This window comes from Nymphaea colorata, chromosome 12 (assembly GCF_008831285.2).
Source record: "Nymphaea colorata isolate Beijing-Zhang1983 chromosome 12, ASM883128v2, whole genome shotgun sequence".
NCBI lineage: Eukaryota > Viridiplantae > Streptophyta > Magnoliopsida > Nymphaeales > Nymphaeaceae > Nymphaea > Nymphaea colorata.
Window position 1 is genome coordinate 18,830,014 of NC_045149.1, and position 18,120 is coordinate 18,848,133.

An 18,120-nucleotide genomic window follows, 5' to 3' on the forward strand; every position below is an offset into this window, starting at 1 on the left:
AGAATAATTATTTGAATAATGGAGATGATGCACCAGTGAACTGGAGTCGACCTGAGCAGTTATCAATGAGGTACGAAATTGAGGAAAACTCCGGCGCTTCACATTCACATTGCTTTTAAGACCCTTCTCTTAATTAAAATTGCATATTCATATGGAAAAGTCAGGCCAACGTGTCGACTTATCCACTACTTTGAAAGGGCATGATTTGTCTCTTCTTGCATCCAATCATTCTTTCTTTTTTAATTCAATCACTGGAAACTCCAATTTGAGACGAGAATTGTTAAACTCAGCCAAGTGGAGAGAATCAATGCAGTGAGCTTGTGTTGCCATTCTTTTGACTCAATGGACCAATTTTGAGTCGACCCACTGAAGCCATAAATCAAGTTGCTGAGGTTTCAATAGGTGCTGATATGCGTTCTTTAAATTGGGGAATTGATCTCTGAGAAACAAAGGAAAACTGACTCTTTCGCTAATTTTTTTCATATGATTAATGCTAGTTGAAATGGACAGCAGCAGCCTGAGTTTAAATGTTAGCCCATTCAGGTGAGTAGCCGTCTGCCTGACCTGAAGTGAGAACAGTATGTATCCACATCTTTTATGTCGGTTGACAAAAGAACTCATTATATTAAAAAAATGCTGTAACCGAGCTACAAACAACTATTACAGTTATTTGAATATATTCATATGACTAATGTACACCTAAGAAAAATTAGTGAAGACTTCTAGTGGAGGGTAATATTCTCATATGTGCACCTATGCCTGGTACCTCCTCTACGTTGCCTTGCTAGTGGGAGCTGGAATGGTGATGTGGAAATGTTGCTGTTTCTCATCTTCTTTGGAAGCTCAATTTTGACGTGAAGAGAGCGAACAAGAGAGCAAAGAGAAGAGGGTAGATAATAAGCATAGCAGCGGTCAGACCCAGTTGATCGTGATGAAATCCATAGTAATCTTTCAGGAAGTTGGCCACTGTTTTCTGTTCTCCAAATACGTCAACCTGTTCTTGTATGTCTCCGTACTGTGAACTGAAGAACGCACGAAGAGTCCAGTTTGTAGGACAGCTCCAGTACATCCAAATCCACCACTTGGGAATTTGCTGCAGTAGGTAAGAAAAGCAGCACAATTAGTGCAAGCAAATTGACTTGGTTCGGCGACGGTTGCACTATTAGCTCATTGATGATCAAACAGGAAGAACTTTCTTACCGGTCCAGGGATCAGAAAGCCTGCGAAGAGTGTCAATGTGGTGTTGAAAAGAGATTGCAGGATTGAAGCGACGTTGACACTTGGAGTTAGGGCGATCACCATCATCCCGAGGTAAGTATAGTACAAGAGTGTCATGAACATGGTGAAGATATACCAGAAGATTTTGTAAGCTGAACCATAGAAGTATACTGTGGAGTACGTAATTATCCCATAGATAACTGCTTGGACGAACACGTAAGGAAGCTCAATCACCACCTTCAATGATCAAGACAAAGAAAACAACTTAGTTCAACATGACGAATGCATTATGAGTTGATATGTCTAGTCTTATGAATGTGGCATAGACAGGTAAGTGCATGCGAAAAGTACAGTAAGATGCACACAACTCACAGTTAAGAAGGTTTTCTAACCTGAGCAAATGCATACGCTGGGGAAGCATACATCCCAGCAAATTTCTCCCGGTATAAGACGCTACGCTCAATTGCTACTACAGGGAACACCGAAATGCAGTTATTTACACCTATGAAAATGGTCGCCAAGAACAACATCCCCAGTATGCTGAACAAATTCTCCTGCGAGTCTCTGCAAGGCAAGTGTTGAAGGGGTTTAGCGGATAATTCTGGAAAACCAATTTTCTGGGTTCAACGCTATTGTCTTTGTATGTTTTAGGCACTTTTCTGTTCATATATAAGGAAATAAACAAATTTATTCGGAATGAGTGCCTCACATTTTCCTCCCATGCTTCCAAAAGAGCAAACTTAGAAGCACAGCACTGATGACAATGAAAGCGAGGCGGAACAAATTGTACGCAGGATTGCGCCAATATGACAGGCTTAGCTTCCAAAAGCATGCTTTGAACTGTCCCCAACCATTCTGCGGAAATTTAGTTGGGAAGCTTAGGTCTTGGGAACCAGGAGGTGGTGTGCTCAGCCGATTTACCAGCTCTTTGTTGCTTCTGCAAAAGTAGCGGAAGGTTCATTAGAAGAGGGTGCAAAAAGCACAACATGAAATGGAATGCAGTTGCTAAGAAGTGCCTTAAGGTGCAAAGCATTCTGGTAAGTTGTGCACACTAAACATTTCTGACAGTCATAAGAGGTTAAGTACTCACCGACAGAGAGAGGAGTTTCTGTAGATTTCTGCAAAATCAACATTAAGTTGCCTTTCCATTGATATGTTGCTAACTTCCAACATCCATGTAGCTGGGTTATAGTTGTCTTTGATCTTTGGAACGCCAGGTATTCTCTGCGAAGCCATTTCTTCATATTATGTCTAGCTTCAATAGATTAATGGCAACTCATGTTTGGGTGCCAATTCGGGCAGAAAGTATTTGAGTGAGCATGCAACAAATTTTAATTTTCTTATTGCAAATTACCTCGAAATACTCAATGACGCTGCTTGAGTTCCTACCAAGAGGTCCAGCATAAATTAGTTGACCACCTCGTTTCATCAGCAACAACTGCGAAGTACATGCACGAATACACATGTATAAGCTCATTTTGACGAAAAGCATGCTATTGATCGCCTAAAAGAAGAAGTTGAATTTACCTCATCAAATGACTCAAATATATCAATGCTTGGCTGATGGATTGTGCACACCACAGTTCTTCCAGTGTTGACGACATTCTTCACTGCACGCATGACAATTGCAGCTGCTCTTGCATCCAGGCCCGATGTGGGTTCATCCATGAATATTATGGAAGGATTAGCAACAAGCTCAACTGCAATAGTTAGCCGCTTTCGTTGTTCTGTCGAGAGACCATTTACACCAGGCATGCCGACCAATGAATCTTTGATACCATCAAGCTCAATGGTTTCCAGCACTTCATTTACGAATGCCTAACGTAGACAGCAGTTGAGAAGTCTATTAGTAGACAGATTTTCTCAGTCAAACTAAAATTTGAATAATTAATCACTTGGGTCAAGAAGCAATATAATGCAATAACTATGCGAAAGAGATGGAAGATGCAAATTGTCAGGTGCACTGGGACCTGAATCCAGCCTCACCCTTTTAGTCTTCTGGTCAATCTCTGGGGCTAATCTCAGCCAAGCTGAAAAGACAACAGATTCTTCAACTGTAATATGTGGAGAATGAATGTCATTCTGTTCACAATAGCCAGATATCCTGGCGAATGTTGATTGAACTTTTGGGTACCCTCCAATTCTTACTTCTCCTTCAATGGCCCCCCCTGTTTTTCTCCCAGCAAGGACATCCATAAGTGTTGTCTTCCCGGCTCCACTGACACCCATGAGTGCTGTGAGAATGCCAGGCCTGAATGAACCAGTGATATCCCTAAGCAATGCCAGTTTCCTTTCTGTCACACCCTGATTTCTCATTTCCTGTCACATGGTGAACCAACCAGTGCCAACCGTTCAGTATCACAGGCAACAAAGTCATGTTCAAAGAGGAGAAGATTGTCTGTGTGTGTGTGTGCGCATGTGTGTGCATGCACGTGAACATGAAACAATGAGGTGTATCAGTTAAGAGCTTCCTGGAGTGCATCACATTATTGAGAAGTTAGCGTACTTCATTCATATAACATTTCTCACACAAGAAATTTACCTGTGGCATATCAACGAAGTACTTGATTTCATTAAATGTCATTGATAATTGCTGAAATGGCAATGCCATCTTGCCTGCAGGGTAGGTTATAAGTCGTCTCAGTCCCTGTCTAAACTAAAAGGAAAAGACAGAAGGTATTTCGTTCATTTATTTGTCCTACCAGTTTTCTTCTGTTTCGAGGCAGTATCATCACGACCAGCTTCTTCCGTTCCTTGTAATTCATCAGGACAAGCTTCTTCTGTTCCTTGTAGTTGAGCAAGCTTCTCCTTAGAAATAAAAGCCCCTGATCCTCTAGAAGCTGCATGGACTCGTAACAGTCAGTAATAAATCATTTTTCCCATTCTGCAAGAATACAGCTTCATCATTGTGGCCTGTATTCACATCAATATCCTAGTTATGCTGTATGTATATTGAAACATGTATACTTAAGTGTGACTCACCCTTTAAATAAGTTAAGGCCAAGGTATATGCCACATAAAAAAGTATGACGAAACCAAACACTGCCCCCACTGATATCCAGTAGAAGTATCCTGGGAAATTAAGCCCTCTGTTTCTTAAAATCTGTTGCCCGATGGTAGTATTTCCGGAGGAGATCTGAAGAGAGAAAAAAGAAAAAAAATGCTCAGTAGATCTCTTCAAGAAGACAGGTCACAGAATTGCAGAGATATATAGCCGCGGCAAAAGCTCACCTTCTGCCACCTTGGGGCAAGAAACTCATCCCCGACGATTCCAACCTCGGCATAAGACATTGGAGATGCCCAGAATGACCACTTCAGCCAACCAGACATAAGAGCTGCCAATAGTAAATAATTCACATAAGTGCATTCCTTTGAGCATGGCAAGTTAATACAACCCATGACTCCTAAGGCTTCCAGCATCAGAGCTGTTCTGCACTATAGATTTCACTTCAACTCTACCTTTTGTTGGCAGGTTGTGTCAAACCCTGGACCTCCGTCAACTAGAAGGTCTTAGGTCCCAAACATAGACAAGTGATGATCAATTAGTAAAAGATTGGAAATGGAGTTCTTACTTCTTGGCATTATGAATCCTCCAAACAAGAGAATTGTCATCAAGGACGCCAGCCCTGTCATGGTTGCAGCTGCCATTGATTGACAAACTGAGGCCACAAGCCGGAATAGTGATGCTGAGATTTGGTGCACGCCAAAAAACAACAGGAACTGACGGAAAAATCTGAAACATAGCATCATAAAACAATGTATATATGTGAGGCGATACATATTATACAACGTATATGTTCATACCCATGTTCCTCATTTTTTTTCTCATGTTCAGTATAATTTTCATTACCTTCCAGCCTCTGGGGTGTAGCCAATCACATAGTAGGTAGTGGCTGTCCAAATGAAGGACTCAAGGAGGGAGTGAGGTATCTTCCAGACGGCGGTAGTCAAGCTGTAGGCCCAAGCGGGATAGAAGTAGAAATCTCTCTGCCTCTGGAACACTGGCAGCCTTGACACAGTCATTGCCAGCTCCGGGAAGCTGTCGACCATGAGCATGATCATGGAGAAGAAGATTGCACCCATATAGTTTTGTGCCCCGTTCGTGTCCACGTGCATCGTGGTTCGCAGAAACACGGTCATGGTGATGAACGCTATAAAGACCAGCTGCACCAAAAGAAGAGCACAAAAGTACTTCAGTCTTGAGACAAACAGTTGGTAGTTCCTGTGACTCAAATTTCTTAAGGTTCGAGCTTGTTATGGCCGTAGATTACAAGTTGTACATTTGGCAAGTTTTAGAAGATTTCTTGGAAATTTCTGTACGTTGCAATGTTGGTATAAGGGAAAACACATGAAATCCTGCCACTTCACACTGCAAACTCTTAAATTACTGCTCTCTGGAGACATGGTAGTCTAGTTTTCGATGGAGATGAATTCTTCTTCATTAATTAGTCTGAGACTTTGATGAGTTCCTCATCATGTTACAGCAAAAGGAAGCGAATTTGATGTACCTGAGAAGTTTTGAAGATATAGACGAAGGCGTTCCTCTTGGCCAAGAGCATCTCCCTGGACATGCAGGCCTTGAGAAGCTCCCATTTGCTGAGAGAATAGAACTTGAAGGAGATGGCATCTTCGTGGCTTTGTGAACGATCGAAGGGCTGCTGAAGCTCCTGCCCTAGCCGCCTCCCGATATGTGACGCTCTGAATCTCTCCACGAATTGGTCCACCGTCACGTAGGTATAAGGACTTGACCTGCTCCAATACTGAGCTTGGTCCTTTTTCGATATCACCTGAACATCATCAGAAGATATATCACCAACCAATGCACTGTGTTTGCTTAATACTCTCCTATAAGCGACAAACATGGTCGATCAATGATTCACAAAGTTAGTTTGGGAAGCCATATTCGATATTATGTACACATGCATAAATTTGAAATGTGAATATGAAGACTATAAGAACTGATTTATGAACTACCTGATGAACTTGATTAATGGTTTATAACGTGCTGTTTGTGAAATTGTTTTTCCAAAGTCGCTAACGAATTATCATTTTCCCTTTCGAAAAATGGCAGGCTACGTGACACTTTATAAACCATCACTCAAGTTGATAAAATGGCTAATAAATTTATTCATATAGCTTCTTTTACATTTACTCGGTTCATATGCTGTAAAAATTAACCATGTATATATATATAACGAGTGCAACTAATTGTTTCACTTTGACACTAGTTTTTTCAACTTTTTTTTTCTTCTATACTCTACCTTTTTCCTTTTTCCTTTTGACAACCATATACTCTTGAAGAATTGAAGATTCAATTTGAAGATGAGTCTCTCCCTCACCCTCTCTCTCTCTCTTTGACACACACACACACGTGTGTGTCTATATATATATATATATATATATATAGAGAGAGAGAGAGAGAAAGAGATTTTTTCTATCTCTCACACACACACATACATACACACGCTTACATATATAATTGTTGAGGCTTCTTTTCTCTCTCTATATCTTAGACACACATATATAAAGAACAGAATTTTAAGTTACCTCTTGAAGGAAATCAGCTGCACCTTTCCTCTCGGGGCAGCGGAAGCCGGCGGCCTCAAAGAAGGAGAGAACCTCGGAGCGAGGGCCATGGTAGACAATCTTGCCCTCCGCCATGAGGATCACATCATCGAAAAGTTCAAAGGTCTCGGGGGCCGGCTGCAGCAGCGAGATGAGAACGGTGGCGTCGGCGATGTGGACGAACTGCTGCAGGCACGTCACGATCTGAAACGTCGTCGAGCTGTCCAGCCCCGTCGATATCTCGTCCATGAACAACGTCTTCGTGGGACCAACAATCATCTCCCCTGCTCCCCAACCACATAAAATTGTCATATTAATCTCTTTTTCTTCATTCATCAGGACACAACACACATGAAGGATTCAAATTTGTTGGATGTCTAATGTTGCTGTTGCTGGATGGATAAAAAAATTAACTTTGATCATTAAACTATAAATCATTGTTGCAAATATTATATGTAGCAATCGAGTGATGGACGTTGAATATTGTTAGATGGCTAAAAACTATATATATATATTGGAACTTAGTTGAAGTATACGAACCAGTAGTGAGTCTCTTCTTTTGTCCTCCAGAAATGCCTCTTCTCATTACATCGCCAACAATAGTGCCGGAGCACACATCCAGCCCCAGTATCTGCCAAACACGAAGAAGCAAACACGGCGTCAACGGTGAGGATATACATGTCAACTGGTCGGTCCGAACGCTGTCGTGGTCCGAACAGGAGTAGAGTCTAGCGAAAATTCCAAATTGCAATAGGGCCTAAGAAGGGGCCGGACGACAGATTGGTGCAACTAAAACCAAGAGTCCGTCTTGGTGTTTGCGGTCAAGCAGGGGCGGCCGAAGAATGACTTTATATATGCACTTGTGGCGCGTGTTGACCGCAGGAACGGGTCCGTTCAGGTCCGGACAAACCCGATTGCTCATGTCTTTGCTGCCCCACATTCATCAAATCGGGTTCATTTACTTTGACGGCCTCGGTCTGCTGACCGTGAAGTGGGCAACAAAGTCCTCATCAACCTTATGCCGTCCGGATAGGATTGCATGATTTCTCAATTTATTTATTTATTTTTTTTTGTTAGGATCCCTTGATGGCCTTAATTTTGATTATAGAATTAAATTTTATATAAACAAAATTTCATCTTAAATTAGAATTGGAATGAAAATCCTAGTTCTACTTTTTTTCCTTTGTGTTTGATAGTCTGAAATTTTGATTTTAGAATTAGAAATGGCATATTTGACAAAATAGGAATTAAAATTCTATAATTGATGAATTAAAACATCGTGACATATGTCTTTAAAGGGAGATGATTTTTTTTTACAATTCTGGTATCATAATTGCATCCGTAGGTTGGGTTTGATAGCATGGACTTTTGATCTTAGAATTAAAAAAGATTTGATTGATTAAAAGGGAATTAACATTTTAGATTTCCTGAAATCAAGCTTTCATGCCTTATCCCCAAAGACGGAAACAAAAATTCCAAAATTTTGGAATCATAATTTCTCCTAGAGTGGGATCCTAATTTTGGAATTTTAATTTTTGAAGCAAGAGTGAATCAAAAGTAGAATCACAATTCCAAAATTTTGATTCAACTTATAATTCCAGAATCAAAATTCTTTGTTTGATAACGTAATTTTCATTTCATCAAAAATCAGAATTTTAATTCTAGAATTCTATAGCTGGGTCTCATCAAACACCCTAAGAAGTGTATTCTGAGATGCTAAAAAATATTGTCTTATTCTATAATGAACATTGGGAGGAGAAAATTAGAAAGAATTGCTTGTATTATTCTAAACAATAATTTGCGTGATTATATAAATATATATATATATATACATCAAACACATGACTAAGACTATCAAACGGCTAGGGAATCGAACCTTGAGGATGTAATCCGTTTGGAGATTTCTCTTCAATCCCTTGACTGCAGTTGCCTGCAAGAATCATGAAAGAGAACAAGCTTGTAAGTTCTTTTTCTTCTTTCCTGAGAGAAAAAAGGAATCAATCAAACACAAGATTTAGAATAGCTGATGTAAACCTTCATGAACAAGTCTAAGTCATGGTCAGGCACAATCCGGGCTTCCTTCTCCTTCCTAATAAGTTCCATTATCGCCTCTTCAAAATACACCAAGCAAAAGAAATAAATTAAAAACAGATCATTTGCTTGTTAAAAATAAATAAATTTTAAGAGGGAATTAATCATTTTTCATCATCATCTACCAGTTATAGAATTTTAAAATTTTAATGGGCACCAATATGTAAATGAGAAAATTTTATCTGAATTATAAATATGAAAATAAGAGTTTTTTTTGGGTAGGTCTGGGTGGGGAGTGCAATTGCCCACACAGTGTAGAGACTGCCTTACCGTGCTTGCGGCCGACGCCTTGGCATCTGGCTGAGAAATCTAGGGTTTCTCTTACGGTCATCTCCGGGATGTGGAGATCATACTGGCTGATATAAGCGGATGTCTTCTGGGGAACAAACTCATCTATCCTGTACCCATTGTATGATACTTCTCCCTTCACCTGCAGGTTGTTTTTTGTTTATATAATATGTCAAAAATCATATGCTATGACATTAGAGATATTGCAGCTTTTCTTCTTAAGGAGTATAGATCATAGTTACAAAAAATTTTCTTGCATTTCAGATGGTGAGGTTTTTCCTGAGTATAGTTCGGAAAAACATGGAAAAAGTGAAAGTATGATAAATTTTTAAAAAATCATAAAATAAGTGAAAAACTAATAAAATAAACATAAAAAATAAGTAAATAATAACAAATAAAAATTAGAAAATTAAAACAATTAGTTCGGCATTAAAAACAGCTCAAATGAAAAAATGAAGAATAAACATGAAAAAAATAAAAATTAGAAAAATAAAACAATTAGTTTGTCATTAAAAACATGAAAAAAACACCTAAAATGAAAAAATGGAGAATAAAACATGAACAAATGCATTTTTTTTTTTGCGTTTGGTCTTTTTTTTTTTCAAAAGAAAAAGGCACTATATACAGTTTTTCGGCACTTTATATACATTTTTTTTCAAAAAAAATGTGTTTTTTGTGACTATGGTCTATAAATATAGAGTAGGGCATAGAGAAATTAGATTGAAACCCACCTTCAAGGTGGGATCGAGCTTTCCTGCAAGAGCGAGCAACAGGGTGGTTTTGCCAGACCCAGGTGGACCCAGTAGAAGAGTCAGCCTGCATCAAGTAACCCAAAAAATTAAGAAAGAACCATTAACACACACACACATATAAATAAATAAATGAATAAATAAATAATATATATATATATATATATATATATATATAGAGAGAGAGAGAGAGAGAGAGAGAAGTTTGACTTGCCTGGATGGTTTGATAATTCCACTGACATCCTTGAGGATGCTAATCTTTGTTTGACTTGCATTGATCCCAGGCACCTTCACCAAGCCCTGCAATTAGATCCAAACCTCAGCTTTGTGAGGACTAAAAACGGAGCAGAACTGTACCCGTCTCAACAGAAAAAATAAAATGATGCCAAATAGTGGTTAAATTGCGTCACAAACACGAATTTTCTGTCACTGACAATCATTTTCACTAGGCGTTACACCGTCACCACTAACAGTTGACATTACGTCTTGGAAATTATTTTTATCAAAGTATATCTTATCTCCCACTCACAGTCTGCTACACGTTACACCGTCTCCACTAAGAGCTGAAATATCATCTCACGTCAAACATTAGTCTGCGGGCAATCTTAGCTGGTAAAAAATAAAAATCAGACTGTCACCTGTTCTATATTACTTCCTATATCTCCTAACTACACACACACACACACACACACACACATATATATATATATATATATATATATATATATATATATATATATGTGTGTGTGTGTGTGTGTGTGAATGTTGGCATGATATGTGACTCCTTGATTTTTGTTATATATATATATATATCATAATATTTGTTATCCATATATATATATATATATATATATCATGATATGAATGTGATTCATTGATTTATGTTATCCCACCAAAATCAGCCACCAATATTACCTAATCTGAGATCTTGAAAATGATATTTAAAAGCACATATGATGCTTGAAATGTGAGACGTGGTGACTCATAAAACATCTTGACCCCAAGTCTCCGGCAAACAATGCAGATGCTCAAAAAAATATTTAATGCTAGTCATGACCACCGGCCTCATCTGGTGAGGGTAGACTTACAAGTCTCTGATAGGATTCCGGTATTTCTTTCATCTTAATATGTATATAGTTCAGGCCACATGGTCGGTCAGCTGGTATTCCGGGAGAAAATTTTCCGGTGACCTCCGACCACCATTTGCTGAGAGAAAAGTTTCCGGTGACCTCCGACCACCATGTGCGTGATTGTGAGAAATACTTGTTCCAAGAGTTTTGATTTCTATTACTACATGTTTTCAATACCTAGCTGCCTAACTTGAACTTGATTTTAAAGAAAAACAAAGAAACAGACAAAGAAATAAAGAAGGTATACAGTACTTACGGTGATCATGCCTTTGGCAGTATTCCACAGCGTCGGCAGAGGCTTGCCGTCGACCACTTGACATTTAGCGTCCACGCTTAAGCCGTTGTATCTTACCTCCACAGTCGGTGCCTTCACGCCCACCCTGCACGTTCAACATAGCAGCACCATGTTATCTGCGAGATAAAACTCTCTCTCTCTCTCTCTCTCTCTCTCTCTCTCTCTCTCTCTCTCTCTCTCTCTCTCACACACACACACACACACACTGTTTTCAGAAATATATATTTAAATTAAGTATGAAATCTATATATTTATAAGCCATTCGATCGATTAACTTGGTGACACTTTTTTGAACCATCAACTATTTCATTAGTCAGCTTATATAGAGTCTTATATATGTGTGTGTATATATATATATATATATGTCAAACATGCATGCCTTGAGCTATAATGTTTTAAGTAGGTGAAGAATAGTCTAAGTGAGCGAGAGGATTATGACCTACCAGTGGGAACTTCTTTTTGGTGCCGCGCTTCAACTCATATGACACATGAGCACTCATGGAAATCAAATCTTACCGAGATGGAGTTGCATGCATGCGACTCGAGGAAAAAATAAGAGAGTTGAGGTATTTTAGAAAAATTTTAGAAGAAATGTACCTTTTACATTTTTATTTTTTTCAAAATCCCATTTTATCTTTCTAAAAACCTCTATTCATTTTTTACTTTTTAAGGTATTCTGGTCATTACATATATTATGTAAGCCTAGGAATCAGCATGGTCCTCCTCTCCAAGTACTGCCGTGAAAATATTTCTCCCATAAAGTGCCTCTGTCTCCTCACTCAAACACGGTGAAAGCTATTGCTTTCTTTTTTAGTCTTGATGCTTTTTCTACGACGACTCTGCCACGTTAATGCCGGCACGGAAAAGAAAATATACCTATCAAATCTTTGCCTGAGATTCCTTAACAGCCGGAGATTGTCCTCCTCTATGTCGTTGATAAGCTTCTCTATCAGCAGGTGCCTCTCAGTTGCAGCAAGTCTCTTCACATCCACCACCTTTCTCCCGTCCGTGCCATTATCGCCGCCGCGGAAGCTATCATTATTGATATCGCCGTTGACGACAGAGAGCAGAGAGGTTCTCGACCTATCGTAGGTGGGCAGCCTCTCGATGGCTGCCCAGAACAGCTCCCTCTCGTCCTCCTCAGCTGCATCTCCCACGTTATTGCCGGAATGGTCGCTGCGAAAACTGCCGGCGTACGAGGTACTCCTCCTGAACGACGACCTAAAACTCCGGCCAATCTCCGAGAACTCGATAGCAAGGGATGCCGTGCCGTCGTGCCCGGCTAGTTGAGCCATGCTTCTTGATTTCCAACCGGTTCTCTCAGATCAGATGCGATAATTCTTCTTTGAAAAGAAACTGAAGGAACGGTGCACAGAAGTACTGTTGTACACCGGAAGAACTAAAAAATAGAAAGGTTCTCCTGAAAGATTTCTTCTTCGAAATTGATTGAAGAAGTAATTTGTTGAGGGTCGTTGGAGAAAATATGCAAACACACAGATATATATAGAGGTCTCTCGGAAGTCGTATGCATCTAAGTTGAAGATCGTCATCTCCGGGGATGTCATTCCTGACACAAGCACGATGACGTCTTCGGTAGAATCTTTTTTCTCCTTTACGTTTTTCAGAAAGTGTGTTTGATAAAATTTTTTATACAGCAGCTTCCTGAGACCACGCCTCCTCGCATGGTGCTTCCAATCAAGTCCCCTCGGGACCCACGAACTGGCGTTGAATTCCGGTGGAGCCATGCGCCTGCAACTATAAACAACCTTTTTTTTTTTTTTCTCCAATTTGGTAACAAAATCCTGCTTATATAAATGTGTTCTACATAATTTAACAGGCAGCGACATTAGGAAAAGGTTATCTTGTAGCATAAATACGATTCTGTGAGCATAAAGATCATGTTGGTATGCGTGTATGGTTTTTTCAAGTTTGGAACCTTGGAAATGCTGATAAGGAACTCATGAAGTGTAGTTTTTTTAATTATGTTCATCATCATCTTAGTTCTAAAACTTTTTCTAGAAGGACCCAAAGGTTCAATGTTTCAATTAATATATATATATATTAATTGAATCTTAATTTTATCCAGCTGAGTTATGTGTGTAGTTCGATTCATCATGACGTATAATTGATAGAAAAATAAAAAGAAAAAAATTGACATTTTTATCATATGATATTATTTTACATGTTCCTTTTTTTTTTTAGTTTTAGCTATTTGGTAACGTCCTATAGATTAGCAAGTTTTTGTAAAAGTAAGAATGCATGTGTAACAAAAAGCTGTTTTGAAAATTTTGATTTTATATTTTCTAAAAATTGGTTTGTGTGTTTGGATGACACATCTAAAACTTATTTTTTTCTTATTAACGTAGGAGATCAGGTTATTCTATCCCTTCTAAAAATCAGGTTCTATAAAGAATGATTTTTTAAAAGACTTGGTTTTGGTGTCATCCAAACACTTCAAAAAATTTGTTTTGGAAGGAAAAAAGTTATTTTGCTTCTATAAATCTGTTTTGGAGTGTCAACCAAACGTTACCTAAAATTATTCATTATTCATAAAGGTCAGTTATAGTTTTCAAATTTTCATAAAGGAATCATGGCTCCGGCCAGCCCCTAGATCCTTCATTTGTCTTATTTCAGGGTAATAAAAGATCCAAATATCTTTGTCATTTTGCATGTTAAAATAACATCCTTCCTCACATCTCAAGTTTTTGCAATTTGGGGATATAAAGAATAAAATTCAGATAACAAAACTTTGGATTGAGATTTGGTGTAATCAAAAGCGATCTAATTTCAAGTGGCTAGGTAGAGGAGTTGGTAAGCGGCCAATCTATGTTTCGATCTCTTATAGTGTTAACTGTTTCTGTTGCAAAAAAAAGGAAAACACCGATATACAAATAGTATATAGTGAATAATGAGACCAAAGCAGTCTTAAATCCTAGAAAGAAGAAGTGGGGTACTCGAACAATGGGATTAGCCTCTTAAAAATGTTCAGGCGAAACCGTGCAGGTGGCCTGACCTGTAACTATCGTGAAATTGTTGGTCACGTGTTGGTGTTGGAGTGTCAACGTTATGTAGACAGCATTGCAAGAAGGTTTCGGATGCCATCAAATCGCTGCAAGGCCGGCCGGCCGGCTCACTGACGTGACGTCCGGTGCCGGCTCAGACGAGAATCTAATTGTGGAAAGAAAGGTGGGCCCATTAAGTGGTCTGAGAAACAAAACGAAGAAAAAATTTATCCATCAAGGTGAAAGTGAAGTTCAAGGATCAGTTTCAAGGACCGCTGCTGTTGACAAGCGAGAAAGACGTTAATGCAGAAAAGTTAGAAAAGGGTCAGCATTCTGCCAATTAGAAAGACGTATAGAAGCTAAACTAAATACTCAACTTTCTCATTTTGGAGGCTTTCACCAACATCTGCGTTGCGTTTTCCTTCTTTCTTTTTGACTTTCTTGTGGCCTCGATTGGACCCATTTCTTGTATATCCCTCTCTTCGGGACCAGATTATATGTGTCATAATTGTTTCAAAAAATTATAAATCAGCTTTATAAGGGAAAGCAATTAAACAGTGATTAGATGTTTGGATGATGAATGAAACTAGGTTTGTAAAAAATCAGATTTTTATATACAATAATTTCAAAATAGCATGAATAATATGATTTTTTCTTTTTTGTGCTATAAGGATACTGTTGCAGAGATTTTCATTTCATGGGCAGTAGTATATATAAGTAAAGCAAATATTGAAGGCACCTATAATATCCAAGTTCTTTTCCCCTAAATCATGTTGCTTTTATCTTGTGACCCAAACGCCACATTAAGTTTTAGAAACTTATTTAAAACAACAGGTTTTCATGTAATTATTTTGAGCAAAAAGTTCTTTTGGAAGGTGTAAAAAGCCCTTTTTAGTTTAAAATTATCCTTATATATATATATTTTTGCATTTTTTCATTTCGTGTAATTATTTTTCATTATTTTTACTTTTTTCAGCGTAGGGCATTTTATTTGTCTTTGTAGTTTTATAATATAAAAAAAAAACAAAGAAGAAAGAAAGCTCCGCAGTATAGAAACTTTAAGATCCCGCGTATTTGCCTCGGGATGAACTTAGAACATATGATATGCCGATAAGACGCTGATTTGACGAGTAGAACCGTGTTAAGACCCTGATCTGACCAATGTTCACGAAAACCATGTGCGATCCAAGGAAGGAAATCAAATGGCCGGCCGTCAGGCCGCGCCGCCAAGGACTCATTAACGGTGGCACCGATCCCCTCTTCGCACCACCCCATCGCCGAGAGGGAGAGAGAGCGCGTATGAAGCTAAAGAGACGACTGACATAGAGTCAAAGTCGCCGCCGGCGCCCGGTGCGCGTCTGCGTCCGGCTGCCGGCGCACTCATATGCATGTCCGCACAAGGTGTGAAAAGTAGCAGCTACGACTGTCCCGCCCCCGGTCTCAACTGGCAACTTGAGCTTTTGAATCTGTAATGGTTTCAGCTGTTCATTTAGCTGGTTAGAAAATAAAGGGGTGCCAAAATTAATAGTAAAGGTGTTTGAGTTAAACGCAACCTGATTTGTACCATACATTTATAAAAAATGGCCGTTAGAAGAATTTTCCCATAGAGACTACGGGCCTCGAAGCTCCTCCCCGCTCATTACACTAACCCTTAAGCCCCGTTTGATGCACATGGATTTTATGTACATCGAAAAGAAACTGCAATTTTTGTACAGTTTTTCATTTTCAAATCAAACACACGAAAAATTTACCATGGAAAAAGGTAATTTTACCATGCAAAAGGTTCAACTTTTTACCATGAATTTTTTTTCCATGATAACTTTTAACATTGCAAATTTCACGTTGACGGGTGCATGCTTTTTAGTGTTCAATGAAAGCATTGAAAGGGACTGCACTGAGTTCAACTGAACTGTATATGGCATAGAGAGAGAGCCGACCTTGATTATGAGTTGATATTATGATGGAACCCCTTTTTTTGGTTCGGGCCCATGTTCAATGAATTTGGGTCTTTTCGCATACCAAACTAGAATCAAATTAATATGCCAAGCAGCACACAATTCCAGATAAGATGATCGCGTAGATGTTCAAATATTTCAAGCTTAGACCATAGAAATTCCTTGGTATTTTCTTTCCTTTAGGTCAATAAAAACATTTTTCATATTTTTAGAATCAGCATGCATACGTCAGCTGTTTGCCGGAGTAAACCACTTTCTTTGACCCAAGGGCGTAGACAGGTAAGGACCTCATTTTCTGATAGTGTTTGAACTTAGGTGGATTTGAGTCCAATTAATTATATATAAGAGCTCTACGAGACCCGAGTCACTACCTCAGTACCAATTAAAACTTTGTTAACTATGTGCTTAATGTCCCATAAAAAAAAAAATTTAGTTTTGCCCTTGCTTTGGCCAGAAATTTTGTCTGGTGTTGTTAAAATTGCTAACTGGGCCGAGTACCAAAAAGTCCGATCCGATGAAGAAAAGGGTCACTCATGGGAATGTAATGTAGGCCTCCGATACCTGAATCCAAACCTGAACCTAACTTCTTGTGAGTATGAGTGGATCAGGGTCAAACTGGGTCCGGATTTGATATGGCATGTTGACCGATATGGATCCAACAGAGATCTCAACCCCGTTCACTAACTTGTCAATTGATTCCAGTTCAAAGAATCCAGTTTAGGTCAGTGGCCTGGCATTGCCCGGTGGTAGAGCTGCATGGTGGCTGGTGTGTGCGCAACCTCATAAACTTTGTTTATTTTTTCCTTAACGCTTTGATATATCTGATTGTTAGGTACCCTAACGTCATTAAAGCTATTGAATTAGTGTCCCTCGAACCAAAATTTCTCGCTTTATTGGTGGTGTTGCATGTATAAGTTAAACTACTTGCAAAAAGCTATGCATGTGTAAAATTTTAAAGTCGAGGCCCGCACATATATGTAAGTTTTTAATTGAGAAGAAGAAGGAGCTGTCTTGTTAGATCTTATTTATTCCTCCCCTTTCTGTTACTTAGTTTATGTGAATCTCATTCTCCATTGTTTCAAGCATAGTCACAGAAAACTCGTCTTTTTTTAAATGCGATAATTAAATGGCCGTTTAAAACTTAAAAAATGCATTTTTTTGAAAAAACATTAAAAATGAAAAAAAAACATTTTTTTCATGTCTTTTTATTTTCTGTTTTTTATTTGTTGCAAATCTAGTTATTAGTTTCTCATTTATTTTATTTTTTCTTCATTTTTTGTTTTTTAAAATTTTAAAAAATTTACCGTTTTTTTCAAGCTCACCGTATTATAATAAAAAAAAAACCTCGCTGTTTAAAACTTCAAAACGTTATTTGTGACTATGGGCTTTCAATTTTCCACTTCTTATTTTCTTTCCCCCTTCTCCTCCTTCATTAGAATTGCTTAATTTTAATTTCCATAGTTTTTTCTCACTTTCAGGTCCAATAATGATTGTGATTTGGAAGTTATCCCATTTCTTGGCAGCATTGCAACCTAACTGCTTGACGAAATATTGCTCATTACATTGGTTCTTGGTCAACCCCATCGGAGGCTTATTAAATTAAAAGACAGTCACCTAAATTCCTAATGAGTATCAACATTCTTTGTTCCATTAATCGAATATGGACTGCACTAAATGGGTCAAACAATGAGAGCATTAATATGAAGCAAAGCATGACAAACACGGCAAAGTTCTCCTTCATTAAATTGGAAAATTTATCAATTTTTTAAGAAGTAATAGAGAAGTTTAAAATAAACAAAAAAATCAGCTTAGATATAAATAAGACGC

The 18,120-nt window shown here is 38.4% G+C and overlaps 1 protein-coding gene across 1 annotated transcript; it reads right to left on the reverse strand.

Moving 5' to 3' along the window:
- Positions 1–22: 22 nt before the first annotated feature.
- Positions 23–12,692, reverse strand: LOC116265670 (pleiotropic drug resistance protein 3-like). Its single transcript, XM_050080822.1, has 23 exons — positions 12,213–12,692; positions 11,298–11,421; positions 10,126–10,211; positions 9,894–9,978; positions 9,145–9,304; positions 8,818–8,894; positions 7,324–7,414; positions 6,787–7,067; positions 5,727–6,005; positions 5,069–5,382; positions 4,853–4,951; positions 4,450–4,561; positions 4,197–4,354; positions 3,921–4,051; positions 3,761–3,834; positions 3,205–3,537; positions 2,746–3,036; positions 2,573–2,656; positions 2,309–2,442; positions 1,928–2,155; positions 1,611–1,782; positions 1,201–1,455; positions 23–1,093 (listed from the first exon to the last, which is right to left on the reverse strand). The coding sequence occupies exons 1-23, from the start codon at positions 12,629–12,631 to the stop codon at positions 827–829; spliced, it is 4,254 nt and encodes a 1,417-aa protein (XP_049936779.1). The 5' UTR covers positions 12,632–12,692; the 3' UTR covers positions 23–826.
- Between the last annotated feature and the right edge of the window lie 5,428 nt (positions 12,693–18,120).

Excerpts from the sequence above, each read along its gene's own strand:
- LOC116265670 (XM_050080822.1), bottom strand. The coding sequence starts at position 12,631 with ATGGCTCAACTAGCCGGGCACGACGGCACGGCATCCCTTGCTATCGAG. Across the intron at positions 7,415-8,817 it reads ACTTAGACTTGTTCATGAAG|ATACTGGGGCTGGATGTGTG; the intron begins GTTTACATCAGC and ends CGTGTTTGGCAG. Across the intron at positions 3,037-3,204 it reads TTGACCAGAAGACTAAAAGG|GCATTCGTAAATGAAGTGCT; the intron begins GTGAGGCTGGAT and ends TGTCTACGTTAG.